At 33.8% G+C, this 18,293-nt stretch overlaps 1 protein-coding gene and 1 long non-coding RNA gene across 5 annotated transcripts in view; one reads left to right on the top strand and one right to left on the bottom strand.

Annotated features, from left to right (window-relative positions):
- LOC111515433 (pyruvate kinase) overlaps positions 1 to 18,293 on the bottom strand; it is a 39,255-nt gene extending 20,962 nt beyond the window's left edge. The window contains exon 1 of one of the 4 annotated variants that reach the window (XM_074172819.1): positions 18,148 to 18,293. In XM_074172819.1, coding sequence (XP_074028920.1) covers positions 18,148 to 18,180 — 33 coding nt within the window. In that variant the 5' untranslated portion in view covers positions 18,181 to 18,293. Of the gene's footprint in view, positions 1 to 62; positions 295 to 1,606; positions 1,632 to 10,515; positions 10,698 to 18,147 lie in introns of those variants that run through there. The other 3 variants (XM_074172820.1, XM_074172821.1, XM_074172818.1) reach the window with 3 other exon arrangements.
- Positions 249 to 10,665, top strand: LOC141481389 (uncharacterized). The gene is made up of 2 exons (XR_012464930.1): positions 249 to 388; positions 6,138 to 10,665. It is a non-coding gene; the product is annotated as an uncharacterized lncRNA (long non-coding RNA).

Here is an 18,293-nt window from a genome sequence, read left to right as displayed (position 1 = left end):
TGAGAAAAAAAGTCATATCAGAGTTTATGGAAATCACTGTTCACCGTATTTTGTAATATTACTTCTGTAAGTGTGTTGCCGTCAACATTTTTGTCGTTAGTGGTAAACCAAACCATTTTTTTAAGTTCAATAAAAGCTCCCCTTCTAACCAAACTCAGATCGCCTCTACTAAATCTTGACTGTGCTCTTGATCTGCCCTTGCATAACAGTTCCCCACCATTCAGGAAATGTTTCCTCCCCACCCAAAACGTACACCTCAGTATTTTGAATAATTTTCGTAGACTACTAGTATGAAATGAAATTGAGAACTAGGATTTTATACTGACTAGTGCGGTATTGATTTTGGTAAATTGGGAAATGAAACCTTATTATGCATTCTCTGTGACACGTAAGTTTAGTGAGGAATGAAATTTGTTAGAGAGAAGGTTTGCTAAAAATAAGTACGAGGTTGCATGTGAGATTATTTATAAATCTTTCAGGTGGTGGTTCATTTGAAAAATCAAAGATTCATTTGACTGATATATAATGGGGTAAGATTTATAGGAGTGTAAATATATTTTCTATTTATGTTTTCAATGAATTGAAATTACTTTCACATTCACGATGGTATAAATACGGTATTTGGTTTTTGTAATAGTAGTTTTCAAAATGAGATGTAAAAATGAATTGAAAGAATCAAAGGTACTTTTTAATGACTCAACTAGTTATAGCAGATTTTTGACTCATTAAAATAAAGACTAGTATATTTTTCACCTAAAGTGAGATTGCTGGTCAGGATTATTTGATTCTCAGTTCTGAATGCGATTATATATTATAATTTCTTCCTTACTTCCTTAGTTAACAGCTCAATGATTTTTCTCAAGGAATCAAAATCTACTTAAAACTAACTTATACAATAAAGTCACTGAAGAAGTATTACTATACTTCTCAATTTATGAATATGGATAAGTTCATTGATTATAAAGCAAAGTTTAAATTGACATTTAATAAAAAAATGTGAAAATAGATTACAGGAACTGAACTAAAAATCATTAATCCAATAAGTATTACAGACAATGAAGTACCTATCACAAAAAAAACGCCCGGTAAAGTAATACAAGAAGTGAATCTGCTGAATTATGAAAATATGTGCCCTGATTGTATGTCTGAAAAATTTAAATCCAACCTGATCCAGTTGTTATTGTATTACAAAAAAAGTATTTCATTCATCCAGCAATTCACAATGATTTCTTTGAATATCTTATAGTAGACAAAAGATGCTGAATAAATGGAAAATGTATTAATAAATAGAAGACAGTTGCAGAGTTTTCATATTATCCCAAACAATATTCAATATTGATTGATACTAATGGAAATATTCAATATTTGCCACATTCCAGTCAACTGAATATAATATGCCTTTCAATACAATGAAACTAACTGTGAATGTCCTTCCAAATGATGAAAATCTTGCCAAACTATTAATAGACATCTGAAATTTTGCAGAGTGGAAAGATCTATGAATAGCCAGATTCGACTTAAATATGAAAATAACACAACCAAACTTTGGAAGTGTAAAGTATTTGATGAAAAAAACAAATTTCATTCCACATTACACTAAACTTACTTTTATTTAATGTTTGTTCAACGGAACAAATAGAAGCACTCAAGAAAAACTTTTCTTCAAATTCTATACACAAAACTGTCAGTAATGACATCTATTATATTTCACATTCAAATATATATCACTTACAGGGTGGTGAGATATTTAAATTTCATCAACATCCAATTTATGTGGGTGAGTTCTCAAGGGTACATGCCTCAATTTTATTTTGACAACTACCTGTCCTCATGATCCACTAACTTGGGGATTCAGGTTTGGCGAAAATATAAATTTTTGTAATGGGAAAAATGTTAACTGTGGAACAGAACAGAATTTCAGTCTACTCAAGATTGACTTGTTCATTATTAATAACAAAACATTTCTGTAAAAAACTGAATAGTCCATTTGAAATTAACCTTGAACCGACACTCTTATGAGGTTCAAAAGTAGATACAAAAATAAGAAATTCTAATTCGAAAATGATTCAATACCTAAACATTTTTGTGAATTTGTTTTTTTGGTTGAATACATTAAATACATTTCCAATAATAAAAATACATATTTGTTCGTAATATGAAAACATCCCATTTCATGAATTATAGGTTGTTTCAAAAGTTGAGAATTTTAGCAACTGGAGAAATGTACAGTAAAATGGATTAACGGGGTCTCTCAGTCAAACAATCAAAAATCAAAACTGCTCTACTTTGCCAATCTTTCGCTTCTAGTGGGAGGCTCTTTCAGGGCCTATAACTTATTGAGTTGTGTTTTTTTTTGCCAATGATAACATTACAAATCATACTTACAGTAAAAATGAGTGAAAACAATGAATTGAACATATAAATCGACGAAAGACAGTTAAACATTAATGGATTTTTTGAGTTTGACAAATGTCATACATTCACATAAATGTCATTTTTCAATAGGCATGATGATTTGATAATCTTTGACTTTAAAGGGAAAGTTGATTCATACAATTTTCATTATTATCATTATGTTTTTTGGTGTAGTTCCAATAAGTTATTGTATATACTGCTGAAATTATCAATGTAAGTTCTCTTATTTATACAATCAGAAGACTTATTCATTTCAACCGTTTCAAGGAAAAGGCGTTTGGAAATATTTTTTTCTGTATGTAAAACTTTGATATAAGAGTGATTTGGTTTACTTTCTATAGAATTTTGGTTTGGCTTCTGTACATGATTTCTTATTAAGCTTTATATTATTATATTAAGCTTAATTCTTTCGATTTTTCCAATTTTATAAATAAAAAATCATTACCACCAGGTTATATTCTAATCAGTCTAGATTTGATTTCACTTTTCAGCAATATACCTATGAATCTAGTGGAGAAAAGTATTATCAAAAGAATGATATAAAATAAAAAATGTTCAATAACCCAAAAAAAATTATTGAAATAATTGATTTCATCTTCAACTCAAGTTATTTGTCTTTCGAAGGTAAATACTATAAACAAATTCTTGGTACACCAATGGGAGCTACTATTTCTCCTATTATCGCTCAATACGTAATGGACGATCTTTTTAAAAACATACTTCCTAAACTGAGTTTTGAAATTCCTTTTTTAAAGAAATACGTTGACGATGACATTTGTGCAATACCTTATGACAAATCTCATGAAATTCTTGATGTTGTCAATAGATATGATGAAAAATTGCAATTCACTATCGAAATAGAAACTAATCAAACCCTTCCTTTTCTTGATACAAGAGTTATCCGTAAAACTGATAATTCCTTGATCACTGATTGGTATATCAAACCTACTAATTCAGGAAGATATATCAACTACTATTCATTTCATAAAAAATCAGTTAAAACCAATTTAATACTGTTTGAAAAAAAGAATAGAAAAATTATAACACCCTTCCCTCGAGCAAAAAAATCTCAGACTTCATAGTCATATTGATCGAAAATTCCTATCCCAGAAAACTTCTCAATAAAATACTTTTCAATATTGTTAGTAATACAAATTCCGATGTAATCAGCAGAAATGTATGTAATAATAGTTCACCTATCAATTTTTCTTATAAATCTATACCTAATACCTGATCGACAAGACAAGCTGCATGCTTAGGGTAAGATTGGTATATACAACCATTATGGGGGAAACAGTCGTGGCATGGGTAGCAAGGGGTTGTCCACAGGAGGGGGTTCTATCCCCTCTGTTATGGAACCTTGTGATGGACGAGCTGCTATGTCTCCTAGACCGTAATGGGTACAAAGCACTAGGCTATGCAGACGACTTAGTCATCCTAGTCCAGGGCAAATACAATAATGTAGTGAAGGGATGCATGCAGCAGGCCCTGAACCTCATAACAAGATGGACCGAAGAGGAAGGGCTTAACATAAGCCCATACAATTCGACCATAGTAGCATTCACCAAGAGGACTAAAACGGAGGGTCTCGGACCTCTAAAACTTCGAGGTGAAGAAATACAAGTGTCGGGGGAGGTTAAATATCTGGGAGTAATCTTAGACTCCAAACTGATCTGGAACCAACACTTAGACAGGATAAAGAGGAAAGCGGAGGTAGCACTGATGCTCGCCAGGCGCACCTATGGGAAAACATCTGGACTAAAACCAGACATGGTAAATTGGCTATACACGATGGTGATTAAACCTATGATAACATACGCATCTCTGGTCTGGTGGCCAAAGGTGAAGCAGGCGACCGCCATCAACAAACTAGGCAAGGTGCAAAGACTTGCATGTTTGGAAATGACGGGAGCAATGAGAACTACCCCAACAGCTGCATTGGAGACACTCCTGAATCTACCTCCTTTACACTTTGTGATAATGGGGAGGCCAGGATGGACCAATTCAGACTGGAAAACTCACCGAACTACAGAAGAGCGGACCGAACAGAAATTTCGGAACAAGTGGAGGAGCACATATTGAATATGTGCACGGACCACATGACACCGAAGTACACCTTTAACACAAACTTCACGGCCAAAATCATAAGCCGTGAAGAGTGGAAGACCATTAGTCATCCCGAAAACATGTTTGGAAAAAACACCTGGTATACAGATGGATCGAAGACCAAACATGGAACGGGAGCTGGAATATACCGAGCGGATAGAAATCTAAACTACAGCTATCCGCTAGGACTATACACATCCGTATTTCAAGCGGAAGTGTATGCTATCTTGCAGTGTGCAAGGCTTATTAAATTGGGACCTCAAAGAAATGAGCGGATGAATATTTTTACAGACAGCAAGAGCGCACTAGGGGCTCTGACAAACCCGAAGGTGACATAAAAACTGGTCTGGGAATGCGATAAAGAACTGAATGAACTTGCAAACAGGAACAAATTAACTTTGTACTGGGTGCCAGGGCATTCAGGAATCACAGGTAATGAAAAAGCTGATGAATGCGCTAGACGCGGATCATCAACTTCATATATAGGTCCTGAACCAGCTCTGGGGGTATCAAAATCACTGGTACGAAACCAGATTAGGATATGGACCAATAAGAAGCACACAGAGTACTGAACAAAAGTATTTGGCAACAAACACAGTAGAACCTTCATTGGGGAACCGTCCGAGAAAAGAACCGAAGAACTACTTCAATATAGTAGGGACCGGCTCAGAATAATTACAGGGCTACTGATCGGTCATTGCCCGCTCAGAGAACACCTGAATAAAATGGGGCTGTACAATGGAGACCTCAGCTGCAGATTATGCAACGAAGGGATAGAAACAGCTCTACACATCTTATGCGAATGTGAGGCACTGAATCACAGGAGGCAGGCAATATATGGACGTACGAAATTATGTCCAGAAGAATATGACGAACATCCGACACGGAACCTGTACAAACTAGTACAGGGAACGAGACTGATGGAATGGGCGTCATGAGAAGATGGGAGAACAAACGCAATAAGCCCAAGAGGCTGCAGTGTTTCCTGGAGACTTGGATTAAATGGACAAGTCAGACAGCTCCCAAGGTTAATAAAAAAAAATACCTTGGAAATTTATCTTCAAATACCATAAAACTTTTTCTAATGAACAAAATATCAAAATATGCCAAAAAAATATTAAAACTATAAAGAATTTGAATACTGAATCGAAAGATAAAATGGATACTACCAAAAAGTCAAATGTGATTTATAACATTCCTTGTAACAATTGTAAATTGGATTATATTGGAACAACGTCTAGAATTCTTGAAGATGTTTAACTTTCTTTCGATTTATATGTTCAATTCATTGTTTTTTACTCATTTTTACTGTAAGTATGATTTGTTATGTTATCATTGACAAAAAACCCACAACTCAATAAATTATAGGTCCTGAAGAAGCTTCCCACTAGAAGCGAAAGCTTGGCAAAGTAGAGCAGAGTTTTGATTTTTGCTTTTTTGACTGAGAGACCCCGTTAATCCATTTTACTTTATATATATATATATATATATATATATATATATATATATATATATATATATATATAAAAAGAAAAAATAAAAAAATAAATAAATCTATCTATTTCTATAGATGTTGTTCACTTATAACAAATTTTTAATTTTTTTTTCTTTTTCAGCTCATCACATCATTAAGCGATTTGAGCCTCGAAGTGGTCGACCTATAATAATTCTGGAGGATTTGATGACCCTGGTGTAGACTGACCCATTACAAACGGTGCGTGGGATTGCGGAAGAACTGGGCTTCAGCTCCCAGCGGTTTTTGGAGGTTCAAAACGTACTGGAAAAAGTTAAAGAGCTCGAAAAGTAGATGCCCCATGATGTGAACGATCGATATAAATTGTCATGTTCGAGGTCGGATCTTTGCTTTTGGGCAACCAAAACGATGAGCTACCCAGGCACATCCCAAAGGCGAGAACCTACATAAAAAAACCAAGGTTACTGTACGACGGTCAGCGGCTGTAATTTTTTGCAACCGGGCCAAACCATCACAACAGAGTTTTAATGTGAGGAAATCGACGAAATGTACCGAAAAGTACCGAAAATTGCGTCAGCAGCAGCCGGCACTGGTTAACAGAAGAGGTCCGATCCTACTCCACGATATCCTATTCCATGAATTCAGCATCGAATTTCTGCCTCACCCACCATACTTCCCAGACCTCTCGCCAACCGACTACTACCTTTAAAAGCACTTCGATAACTTTCTCACCCAGCCAGGCCTTACCAGACAGAAACGGCCTTCGTCGACTTCATCGAATACCAATCATACATTTTTATGCTGAGAGAATTGATTGACTTGTATTACATTGGCAAAAATGCATTGATTTAATATTTGTTCAAGTACGAAATACAAGCACTACAGGAAAATCCTCAAGGAGCTCTCAGATCGGTGCCTGTGCGAAAGTAGGGCGTATTTCGATCAAATTGAATAACTATTTACTGAGATATTACAGTTTGAAGTAGACTCATAAAAATGGGCAAAACTTTTGGAACCGCAGGAAAGTATTTTAGGACCCTTGATGTTTTCAGTGTTTATTTTTGATTATCCCACTTTCTTATCACATTGTCGAGTACATCTAAACGCAGATGATCTAGCTTGAACGTTTAAAGTTCATTTCTTTAGATTTGTTTACTGCCAGTCTTCAAGCATAGTCCACTGACTAATAAGAAAGTTTTTCTTCCTTATTCAGTGGAATCGGGAAAATTTAGAATATGCAGTTGGTTAGTACCTCGTCCACGAGATGGAGTGACATTTTGTTATTTTGCTCCAACTTAGGAAGAGGAATGAAATACTCTGAAAGAATTACGATTCCCAATTATGGAATGTCATTGACTTTAGGTCGATGATGACCACTATCTTGCACTGATGAGTGGCTAATGAGCCCGAAACCGGTCTGCCAGTGTGCCCGTTCCAAAATTGAAAGACATCTCTTTCAGTTGGATTACCAATTGCATATGCAGGAAATTTTCTGTGAAGATTCCTGCATTGACGCCTGTCGGATATAATCCAACGCCCATCGTGGTATTAGCCAGGGGAGTAGTTGTTTTCTGATAGGCGTCAGTCCATTCAACCTACTGTGTAGGTATCTGAGACTGGCTTGAACGTAGCACCGAAACTGTAGCACTAACGTTTATAGTTTCAATTGAGTGGGGAAAACACTTTTAAAACGGCTCGATTTGGTCACTTCAAATATGAATATCAGAGAATGGAAAAAAATTGATACTCGGTGTATAGTTGACTAAATGTCAATAAATTGACAAAAAAAATTATAGCCATTTTCCTCTCAATAATTAAATTCACTGATAAAAGCTACATTAATATGATTTTTCCTAATTGTTCTTCTTATTGCTTATAAAATTGTTATAAACAAATGCGTTGTTAATAAGATAATTTACATTATTTTTGGTAATCTAATTAATTAACAAATGATTTAAAAAAATCGATTACTTTAAAAAATTATAGCCTAAAAAGGCATACAATAATTAATTAATGATTTTTTCCCTAGATATCAATAATAAAGAACCGTTTTTTGGAAAAATCATTACATTATCTAATTTTTATTTGTTCATTAGATAAATATTTTGTTATATAATTTTCACACCGCACTTTTTGGATAGTAAAAACTTAAATAATGATTTAAAAAATGGTTCCTTAATATGGACAAAAATAAAATTAATTAATAAATGCATTTTGGTCCAAAAAAATTAAACAATTTTTCAAAAAACATGAAATTATCTCAACAAAAATTTAGTTGTTTAAAACAATTGTGTAAATAATAAAAATCAAAATAAATCATATTAATATATTATTTTTTATAGATGATAAAACGAACTATTAGAATATCAATGCTTTATGTTTATAATTTTTCAACATCTTTGACTGTTCATGAATAGAGTATGGAAAGTAAGATTTTTTCAAGAAAAAATGTCCAGGGATCAATTTTAAAAATTAATTATCAATGCTTTTATGTAAACTTTCAACTTGAAAATAAAGTTAATAACTGAGAGGAAAATTTTGAAAACATTTTTTTGACATTTCAAGTATTGTTTATTCAATTATCCACCAAGTATCTATTTTTTTCATTTTTTATTATTCATATTCAATAGGTTGAACTATTTTTTGTTAAAGCAATTGAATCAACTGTTTTTACAGATATTTTTTACAACTCATTTGAAATTATGAATATTATTGCTACAGTTTTGGAAGGTGTACCGTTTCTTATGAATTTTTTGCTCTTTCTCTTTGTCAAATTTTTAATGCTTGCAATGGTTCTTAAGATAATTGCAAAAAAGGAACACCTTTTTAGTTGTTCAACTGAATTGTTTATAACTGTTAGCGCAATTTGGCTTAAATCTTAGAGTACTCTGTGATCAAATGACAACTCAGGCATAATTTTTGATAAAAACGAACTGGATTTATGTGAAATGGCACTAGTGAACTAGACCATCTATATATTATTTTGATATTAATAACAGCCACATATGAAAACTTGTTTGTATTGTAGATTTGCTTTCAAATATCAATGTTTATTGTGTCTGGATTTGTTGACAATTATCTGCAGGATTTTATGTCTGACATTTCGTCTACGATGTCATCACCTTTGATGTCTACCACAGTCGTAGACGAAACATAACAACATTTGTCAAATAATAAAACATTTCTAATTTGTCACAAATATCAAAAATTCTAAGTAATTTTTGAGTACCTGAACAATGTTTAACAATAGTAGTTGATTCTACCAACATATTCCAAATAAAATTTCCAAAAGTAGTAAGATTTTCCATGTTATTTTGTCCAATGAGACTGTTCAGGTTTTATCTTCAGGTCTGCTTTAAGCTAATCAAAATGTAAGAGGTATACAGCAAAAACTAGAGATTGAGATCTATCTTTAAATCTGTAGTGGAACGCAACCCGCTTTTCACTACACAATATATTCTTTAAGCGGGAATAATGTCAGGGTTTCGTAAAAATTTAGTGATTTTCTTGCAGAAACCTGTATTAGTGAGTTTTGATTTGGATTTCCATCGAATGTCGGCCAGTTCCATTCAATTTTCTTATGTATCATTGGATTTATGGGAGTGGTTTGAAATTATATAACAATTTGCCCAATTCAATATCTGAAAATATAGCTTCTGTTAGAAACTACTATATTGTCATTAGTTAGTCGAGTTTTCTTTTGTTCCATTCTATATTATTGTTTTTCTCTACTATAAATATTCCAATATTGGGAAGATGAATTGTAGTTATTGAAAATATTGAAATATTTTGTTAATGTGATGGGAATCTGTGGATATTCCAAGTTACTGACGAAGGGATATGGTGAATTACTAAGGAAATGCATTGAATGATTGGAGTTAAAGGGCAGTATCATTATAGAGCTATTGGACCTTAAATATAAATCAGGGATTCAAAAATATCACTTATGCAATCAGGGGTAAATCTGGACTTATATCTCAAACCACTTTTTTTGTCCACCACCCTGGATTATTTCTAATTCTAAAATGGGATCTCAAAAATTTGGTAATAGAAGCTGCAATATGCTGATGTATTCTCTTATCAGTCGGCGTTTTATTATCATGACCTTGAAAACAATTTTTCGCATTGTTATAGGAAGGTAAATAGAAAAATTAGAAAACACATGAGTTGTCTGTTAATTTCTAATATAAATACATTTATTTGTCTTTTATATTCTATTCATTTTCACATATATTTTACTGTGGAACTAAGAATGACGTTTTTGAATATTGGGTTGTTGTTGAATGAAAGTAATGAAAACTGTGAATTATTCAAAATTTGCAATACAGCTCTTTTCTATTAGGTAATAACTGTATTCACAAAAGCAATACTATTCATCAGCACTTGTATATTAAATCTGAATACGAGTTCACTTTACATATACGATTGATAAGTTTTACATTAATATGATTAAAGGAAATGCCGGAACTTCTCACTTATCAATAATTTCTTAGAATGAAATAAAATATTGGTGCTCTTACCTTGATTTGACTGATATTCAGGTAGCTCTATATGTTGATGGAAAAATTGTGTAATTTTGTCAATTAATCACCAAAATTTAATATTATCTCACACCTCTCAATACACTGAAGTGATGGAGGATTAAGTGTAATGTAAAATTTGAAGTATGACTGTATGACAAAACCTATGAATTCTGTGAAAGCTGGAGGTCATAAAAGGTCAATCATTACTTGTAATGTCAAAAAAATGTCACTGATGTGTCAGGTGTCGGATATGTCATCCACAAAACACATAGGTATATTTGTATCACGAACATATCTACACAATACACAGTCTATTAGCAATTGAACTATTTGAATACATAGGTTATATTTTTCTGAAAACTGAACTCATGAGCTATATTTTTCGTCGAGTACATCACAACACTGCAGCATTGTCTAAAGTCAATGACTGCAGCTAGATAATTCTCAAGGCACAATTCTATAATGGTATTAGTGATGAAGTATAAGTAAATCACTGAAGAGAGGTGATTGGTTGTTGAGACTAAAAAGATCAGTACATTCAGTAAAAAGATCAGTAAATTCAATATTGCATTTATAACTTTTTCCTGATTTATTATAAGTTATTAGCGTGCAAAAACAACTCGGATATAAGAAACTTGAGAAGCGTCTGTAGAAAGCAAAATCATTTTTGTAAAAGAACTTCTGTTAATTTGAAATATTTCATTTCATTTCTTTAAGTATTGTTTATGATTTTTGTATAATTGCACTCAGTGTACTAAATGTACTATATTTCAATTCTATTCATAAACTAGCAGTTTTTGCTCATCTTTGCAGATATGTAGGTATTCACGGAGGTTAAGATGAGTAGGTACCCTTCCATCCAGAAATCATGATAAAAACAGTGTTGTAAGAGGTGGATATTCACGGTTTTCTTGAATATAACACTTTCTAAACATCTAACCTCTAGATGTAATTTGTTGAAGAGATTGGTAAACAAATAATTTCGTTTGCAAACATCTACTCTTTATTTACTTAACCTTAGGTTGTTCGACGATCTGTTAGAGTGACCGTATTTATGTGTAAATGCACGGTACCGGTAATATTCTGTATTTCCAAATAATGGTTTACAGTGATCACGATAGTAATTAGACACCATCTAGAACTCACAAAGTCTTTTCGGAAATCTAAAAATTTTGATAGAGTTGGACGAGTTTTCCCAGAGGAGTGTGTATGTGTGTAACTGGGCGCGCTGTAGTTTAAATTTGAGAGGAATAAAAAATCATAAAAACTGAACAGTAGGTACTGAATGGCCGATGTATTTTTTGAATTGACTCAATACAAATAACTGAACTGAGGTTTTTTTGCACAGCTCGTAGGTATATATGGGCACCACATTTCAATGTGCCATTTATTCCCAACAGACTCAAAGAAGTGCCATTTGTAATATTTCTATTTGAGGAGACAATGTGTTGGGTTTTATCCTGTTTCTGTTCGAGGTAATTTGCTGCCAACCAAATTTGAACTTTGTGTTCGGCTTCCACTATATGTCTATTAAGTTCAACAAGCTCTGATTGCGAATGTATAATGGTTGTGTCGACAGCAAAGAAATTGCATCCATTAGGGTCATTCAAATATACGATGGATAGAAACGGCCCCAACACACTTCCTTGGGGAACGCTATTGCTTATATTCTGAAATTCCAAAAACACATCATCAGTTACTATAAGTTACTATACACTGGGTTCTATTCTGGAGATATGCATGCATCAATTTCAAAGGCATTTCTCGTACACCGTCAAAATATAACTTGTCCAGTAGTATTTCATGGGACACACAGTCGAAGGCATTCGATAGGTTGCACGATGGTGATTTCTGTATGCACTATCCTAAACTTTCACTCAACGTAGTGTTTCGTTATTCTAGGATTTTTATTTCTACAAACACTGGTCATCAACTGAAAGTTGCAGAAGAAAATATTATTGATATTTTTTTATTATTGTAGATACATCTTGAAGCAATATATGGAATTTTTTGGACCCCGAACCAGGAGAAATTTAATAAAAATATAATATAATAAATATATCTGTTTAAAATCTGTTTTTCCGTTAATCAGCTGTCGCCCCCATACGAACAACTCTCAGAAGTTGAGAAACTTGTGCGAGCTAAGGACTAACGAGGTCTTACCTTTTAACTTGTGATTCCTAACACGGTGAATATGAAAATATTTTATTTGTTATTTCCGAAAGGTATTTTTTATTTCAATGCCATTTTTTGATTAAAGGGGTAGCTGAACTGTTTTTTCCAGAACAGTTTTATAATTATGTTTTATATTGACTGGTTCTTGTAGAAAGGCGACATACTTTCATATTTTCATAAACGAATATTGCAATAAATAAATGATATAACCAATATTTGATTATCTGTTAGGTACTACGACTTTTTATGGGTACAATCAATATTTGCCCCGAGTTTGAATGTTTGAAAACATTATTTGATAGCGTAATTTCAGTTTTTCATAACTCAAATTGTTTATAAAAAGATTCAGAAAATATTCTGATTTTTGAAGTATGGAGCCTTTGATGGACTCAAGAAAGAAAAAAAAATAGGGTTCCTTTTAAAAAATACAACGGTTTTCATGTGATGTACACGTACAATACTTTTTGGGGGACTTTTGCATCCTCTATTCTCTCATAGGCAGGTGAATACGAACAACCACAAAATAATTGCAGTTACACACCGCTTACACAGAAATATTTGAAAGTTATGGCGATTTCTAGACGGCTTCGATATTTGATAATTATAACTTACTTGAAATACTGAAAAAGAGTCATGAACTCACGCAAATAGAAGCAAGGTCAATGTTTATCACGAAACAGTGTTCAAATAAGAAGTTTATGAGAATATCAATCTATCTATAATAATATAAATGTGAAACTCAGTGATGGATTATCGCTTAGGCCGTGAGGCCCGGACCTAGGGCGGCACGATTTGGGGGGCGGCAAAATTTTGGGAACGTTAAAATTCAAGAGCCCAAGAAATATATTAAAAATGTATTTTTAAATTGGTTTTGACTTTTTTCTAATCTATTAAAATTACTCCATGGGCTATAACATAATTTATTTCTTCATTGATTTTTCAATTTAAGGGTGCATTATTAATATTTTGATGGAATCCAATTATAGTCTTTATCGAACAAGGTTATGAAAAAGAAACAATCTAATTAATAATCATCTATGCGAATTACTGAGTAAGTTTTTACTTTTGTATCTTTGATGAGATTACTCTTACATATACAAACCATTTGAAATTACTCATTCGTTTTTTATTTAATTTCGATCTTGAATGGAAAAATTAAAAGTGCGAATTGAAGCTCATGAAAATTCTGATTTTTCCAAAACTAACGTTAGCAATTTGAAAGCTCGAGCAGTTGTTTAAGGGCGTGTTGATGAACGTCTAATAAAACAACTCGATGAAGAAATTTTGTACTGGAAAAAATCTTGTATCGAGTTATTGCGATTGTTAAATACCTTGCAAAAAGAGGATTGCCATTTAGAGGACATTCAGAACGAATTGGAGATCCTCATAATGGGAATTTTTTAGGTGCCGTTGAGCTTCTTGCTGAGTTTGATCCGTTTTTAGAGGAACATTTAAAATTGTATGCACACCCTGGCCATGGAAATACCTCGTACTTATCTAAAACAATCTATGAAGAAATATATTAAATCAAAATAAAGTATTGCAACAAATTTCTAAAGAAGTGCAATCTGCTGAGTATTTTGGTGTAATTGTAGATTTTACACATGACATTGCACATGTTGATCATCTCACGATAATTATTATAGATATGTACGTGATAACGGTGAAATTGTTGAGATATTTTTAAAATTTTTACTTTTACCAAATACTGGCCATAAGGCTAAATATATTGAAGATGCTCTATTAAAATCTCTTGAAAATAATGGTTTGGATATAAATAACTGTCGTGGTCAATCTTACGACAACGCAAGCAATATGTCAGGTTTATATTCAGGAGTGCAGTCAAGAATTAGAACGATTAATCCATTAGCGGAATATGTTCCTTGTTCTGCCAATTATTTAAATTTAGTAGGAACTTGTGCAGCTGAATTCGTCACCGAAGCAGTTAACTTTTTTCTACTTTGCAAGAACTTTATAATTTTTTTACGGTATCAACACATCGTTGGGAAATCTTAGTGCAACATACAAGTTTAAGACTTAAGAGTCTTTCTCAAACTCGTCGGTCTGCTCGACATGATGCATGTTATGCGTTACAAAAAGAGTGGCCTGGAATAATTAATGCACTGAACTTTATTGCACAAAATCGTGATGAAAAAACGACTACGCGATCTGAAGCTACAGGACTGCAGCGAAAATTACAGCATCTAGAAAACGCAATTTTGGTCATAGTTTGGAATGTTATTTTAGTTCGTTTTAATGCTGCTAGTAAGAGCTTCAGGAATCTAATGCAGATTTATCATCTCTAATACAAATTTATGGTTCTTTGGCGTTATTTCTTCAAGATATGAGGGACAAACAATACTCTGAATATGGAGAAAAAGCAAAAGAATTGTCTGGAATTCAAGTTTATTATCGTTATGATACGGGTCGCAAGAAAACCAGAAAAATTTAGGCAGATGAGTCACGGGTGAATGAAACAGTACCTTCATCTGGTCACGAAAATTTTCGCACCAATGTGTATTATCGAATATTAGAAAACAAGTTCAACATATTCAAATAATTTTTTAAAAGAAAATCATATCTTTAACGAAGAGTTCAAAATTTCACACATAGAAAATGAAGGTTTCAAACTGAATCATTTGGAAGCAATGGAAATCAATAAACTCAAAATTTCAAATATTCTAATGAATGACCAACTGGATTTGAATAGATCACCATTATTGAACTCGTTTCTTTAAAAAAAACCGAGGAAAATTTATTATTGTTGTAGAAGTGACGTAATATGCTTCAGGTAATAATATATTTGAAGAGGTACCTCAGGTATATAAAAGTTGTTGAGGTTTAGGTAATTTGATGGAGGTAGACTCAATTGTAGTTACCTGTGGTATATAAGTATTAGCGTAAGAAGCAACTTGTAGTATTCAAATCACTGTTGAAGAAGCTACTGTGTTATTAGCGAAACATGTCGTGATATATTTCTCATATAAAGTTTGTGAAGATCAAATCGTAAGATGTAGTTTATGAAAATAACCTGGAAATTTATTTCGAAGAGAAAAGTTTCATAAAGAAGAAATACGATTAGTGATTTGTTCAAAACTTCATTATGAAGTGGGATCACCATAAGTAAAGGAAATCCTTCACTTGTGTGTATTGGAAATGAAAAGAGACACGGAAAAATGAGGAACCCCAAGCCAATGCGAGGACATTCTCAAGTTTCACTAACCTCATCAGTTCACCACGTCGCGCCGTAGCAGTTATAGGTATATGCAGAAAATTGATAACGGCTGATTCGGATACAAATATAATTTCAGTGATAGAAGAAACAGTCTGTGTAGCATATTTAACAACGACAACATGGTTAAGGCTGTCGTGACCTACGTTTTCAGTGTTACTATTTTCCGGGTTTGAGGGCATCGATTTTTGAAATTTCTTCATGACATTTTGCTGGCGCGAGTGGCTAGGTTAGGTTAGGTTAGAAATAAAGTGACTGGGTCTATTCGACACTCCGCTGCAACTCGCGAAGGGTTTATTGTGGCTCACACCTATTCAGCCGATTAGTTTGTATGGTGAGTGGTCTTTTAAGTTAGATGATAAGAAGATGGTTTGGTTTCAAGCTTCGAAGGGCGAATAAACGCCTTGGAGTAGTACTGTGTAGTTCGTGAACGAACTAGGTCGGAAGAGCGATCTTATGAACGAACTATACGAACTAGTTCGCAGACCCGTCACTCCTTAGTTCGATAGTTCGACGGTACTGAGGCATGTTTTATTTTTTTTTAATGTTTCTGAATTCTTTTCTGTGTCATCATTAGTAGATAGATAAATACAAATTAATATGTACTAGATAGGTACTAATTCCAAAGATTAAAAGTTGATTATTTACAAAAAGGTACTGTCGTTTATTTTTACCTAAATAAATTGTTGATCAACGCAAGCGAATAAGACAAGTAGGTCTTTCGCGACTTGAAGTAGTGAACTAAAAGATCGAACTAGTTCGTTTAAGAGCTGCGAACTAAAATGAGCGCTCCCGCTCGTGAACTATAATGCGCAAGACTACCTTGGAGTGAGCCAATCAGCAAATCCTGGAACATGCCAATGACAGGTTCTGGTCCGATAAAGTTGCTTGCAGCACCCTCTTTCACAAGGGAGTCAGCAGCCTCATTGCCTTTTAGGCCAGTATGATTAGGATCCAGACCAGAGATAATCTGTTAAGTCTTTCTTTCGGGGAGAGTCGTTTTTGGCAATTTGCTAACAATTCAGATGCTGCTGGGTAGGAGCCAAGAGCTTCCGACGCCGCTTGACTGTCCGAGAATATTTTTATTGGCTTGTGTATGAGGTTGGATTCTACCAATCTCCACGCACACAATTCTATAGCGTAAACTTCCGCTTGAAATACAGTCGCGTAGGTTCCTAGGTAGGTTGATATCTTAGTCCTGGGTCTGCGACTGAAAACACCTGCAACGGAACCGGAAGGTGATTTGTGCAATTGGCAATGTGCACAAGTCTATATGCAGTTTATCTAGCCTCTCTCTCCAGAAAAATGTGGAGAGGAGGTAAATCTAAAAGGATCTCCATGGCCGCTGACGGTGTGGTACTGATGGCACCACTGATGGCCAGACAAGCCTGTCTCTGTAAGCCAGAGATCTTCGCCTGGGCCGTTTTCTGTAAAGCCTTCGGCCACCAGGCAATTGCACCATAAGTGATCATGGGTCTGACAATTGTCACATGAATCCAATTGATTTGTTTGGGACCTAAACCCCAAGTTTCACTACAAATCCTTCGACATGTCCATAGGGACAGTCTGGCTTTGTGTAAAACTTTTTCCAAGTGAACGTTCCAGGTAAGATTTCTTTATCAAGAACAACGGCAAGATATTTCACCTCCGTTCCAAATGGAACGCGAGTGGCTAGTTTCTTGAGAGGTTTATATATCCTGAGTTACCTCCGATGGTTGGATATTACGGCTACGTAAAGCGTATTCATATTGACTCAGGTAATTTGGTGTGTGGTTCAACATTATGAACAAGCTTTACGCAATTTACCTGATACAACATAAATATGCTTTATGCAGCTGTAATATCCAGTGGCTAGTGGCGCGAGTGGCGAAACGTCATGAAAAAATTTAAAAAATCGACGGCCTTCAAACCCGAATATAAATAGTGACACTGATATTTAACAATGTCGGAACACCTGAAACATGTACTGAAATCTAAGATTGCATCATTTTTTCAAAAAAATAACAACGAAACAACCTTTTTATTGATTCATAATCCTTCAACAACCCGTGAGAGTAATAATTAGCGCCTCACATTCACTTATATTTTGGGTTTATTTCCATATTATTCTTGCCTACAATTTTTTGTCTTTTTCTAAAAACGAAATTTTGTGATCGTTTATGAATATCCAATAGAAAATATTTACAGTATTATTGGTGACGTTAATAGAAATTAAAACTCACCTGTGAACCATTCGATCTTATCACAGCTTTCATTTTGTTCGGTTTATTTTCTTCTGAAATTCTTTGTGCAACTACTCTCAGAACACACACAGACTAAACAACCCAAGAATCAGACATTCAAGATTATTCTGGAGGTTATCATTAAC

The sequence above is a fragment of the Leptinotarsa decemlineata genome, unplaced genomic scaffold, assembly GCF_025532065.1.
Source record: "Leptinotarsa decemlineata unplaced genomic scaffold, Ldec_3_MD MMD2_tig00000199_RagTag_RagTag, whole genome shotgun sequence".
Lineage (NCBI taxonomy): Eukaryota > Metazoa > Arthropoda > Insecta > Coleoptera > Chrysomelidae > Leptinotarsa > Leptinotarsa decemlineata.
This window is presented reverse-complemented; position numbering and strand designations above follow the sequence as displayed.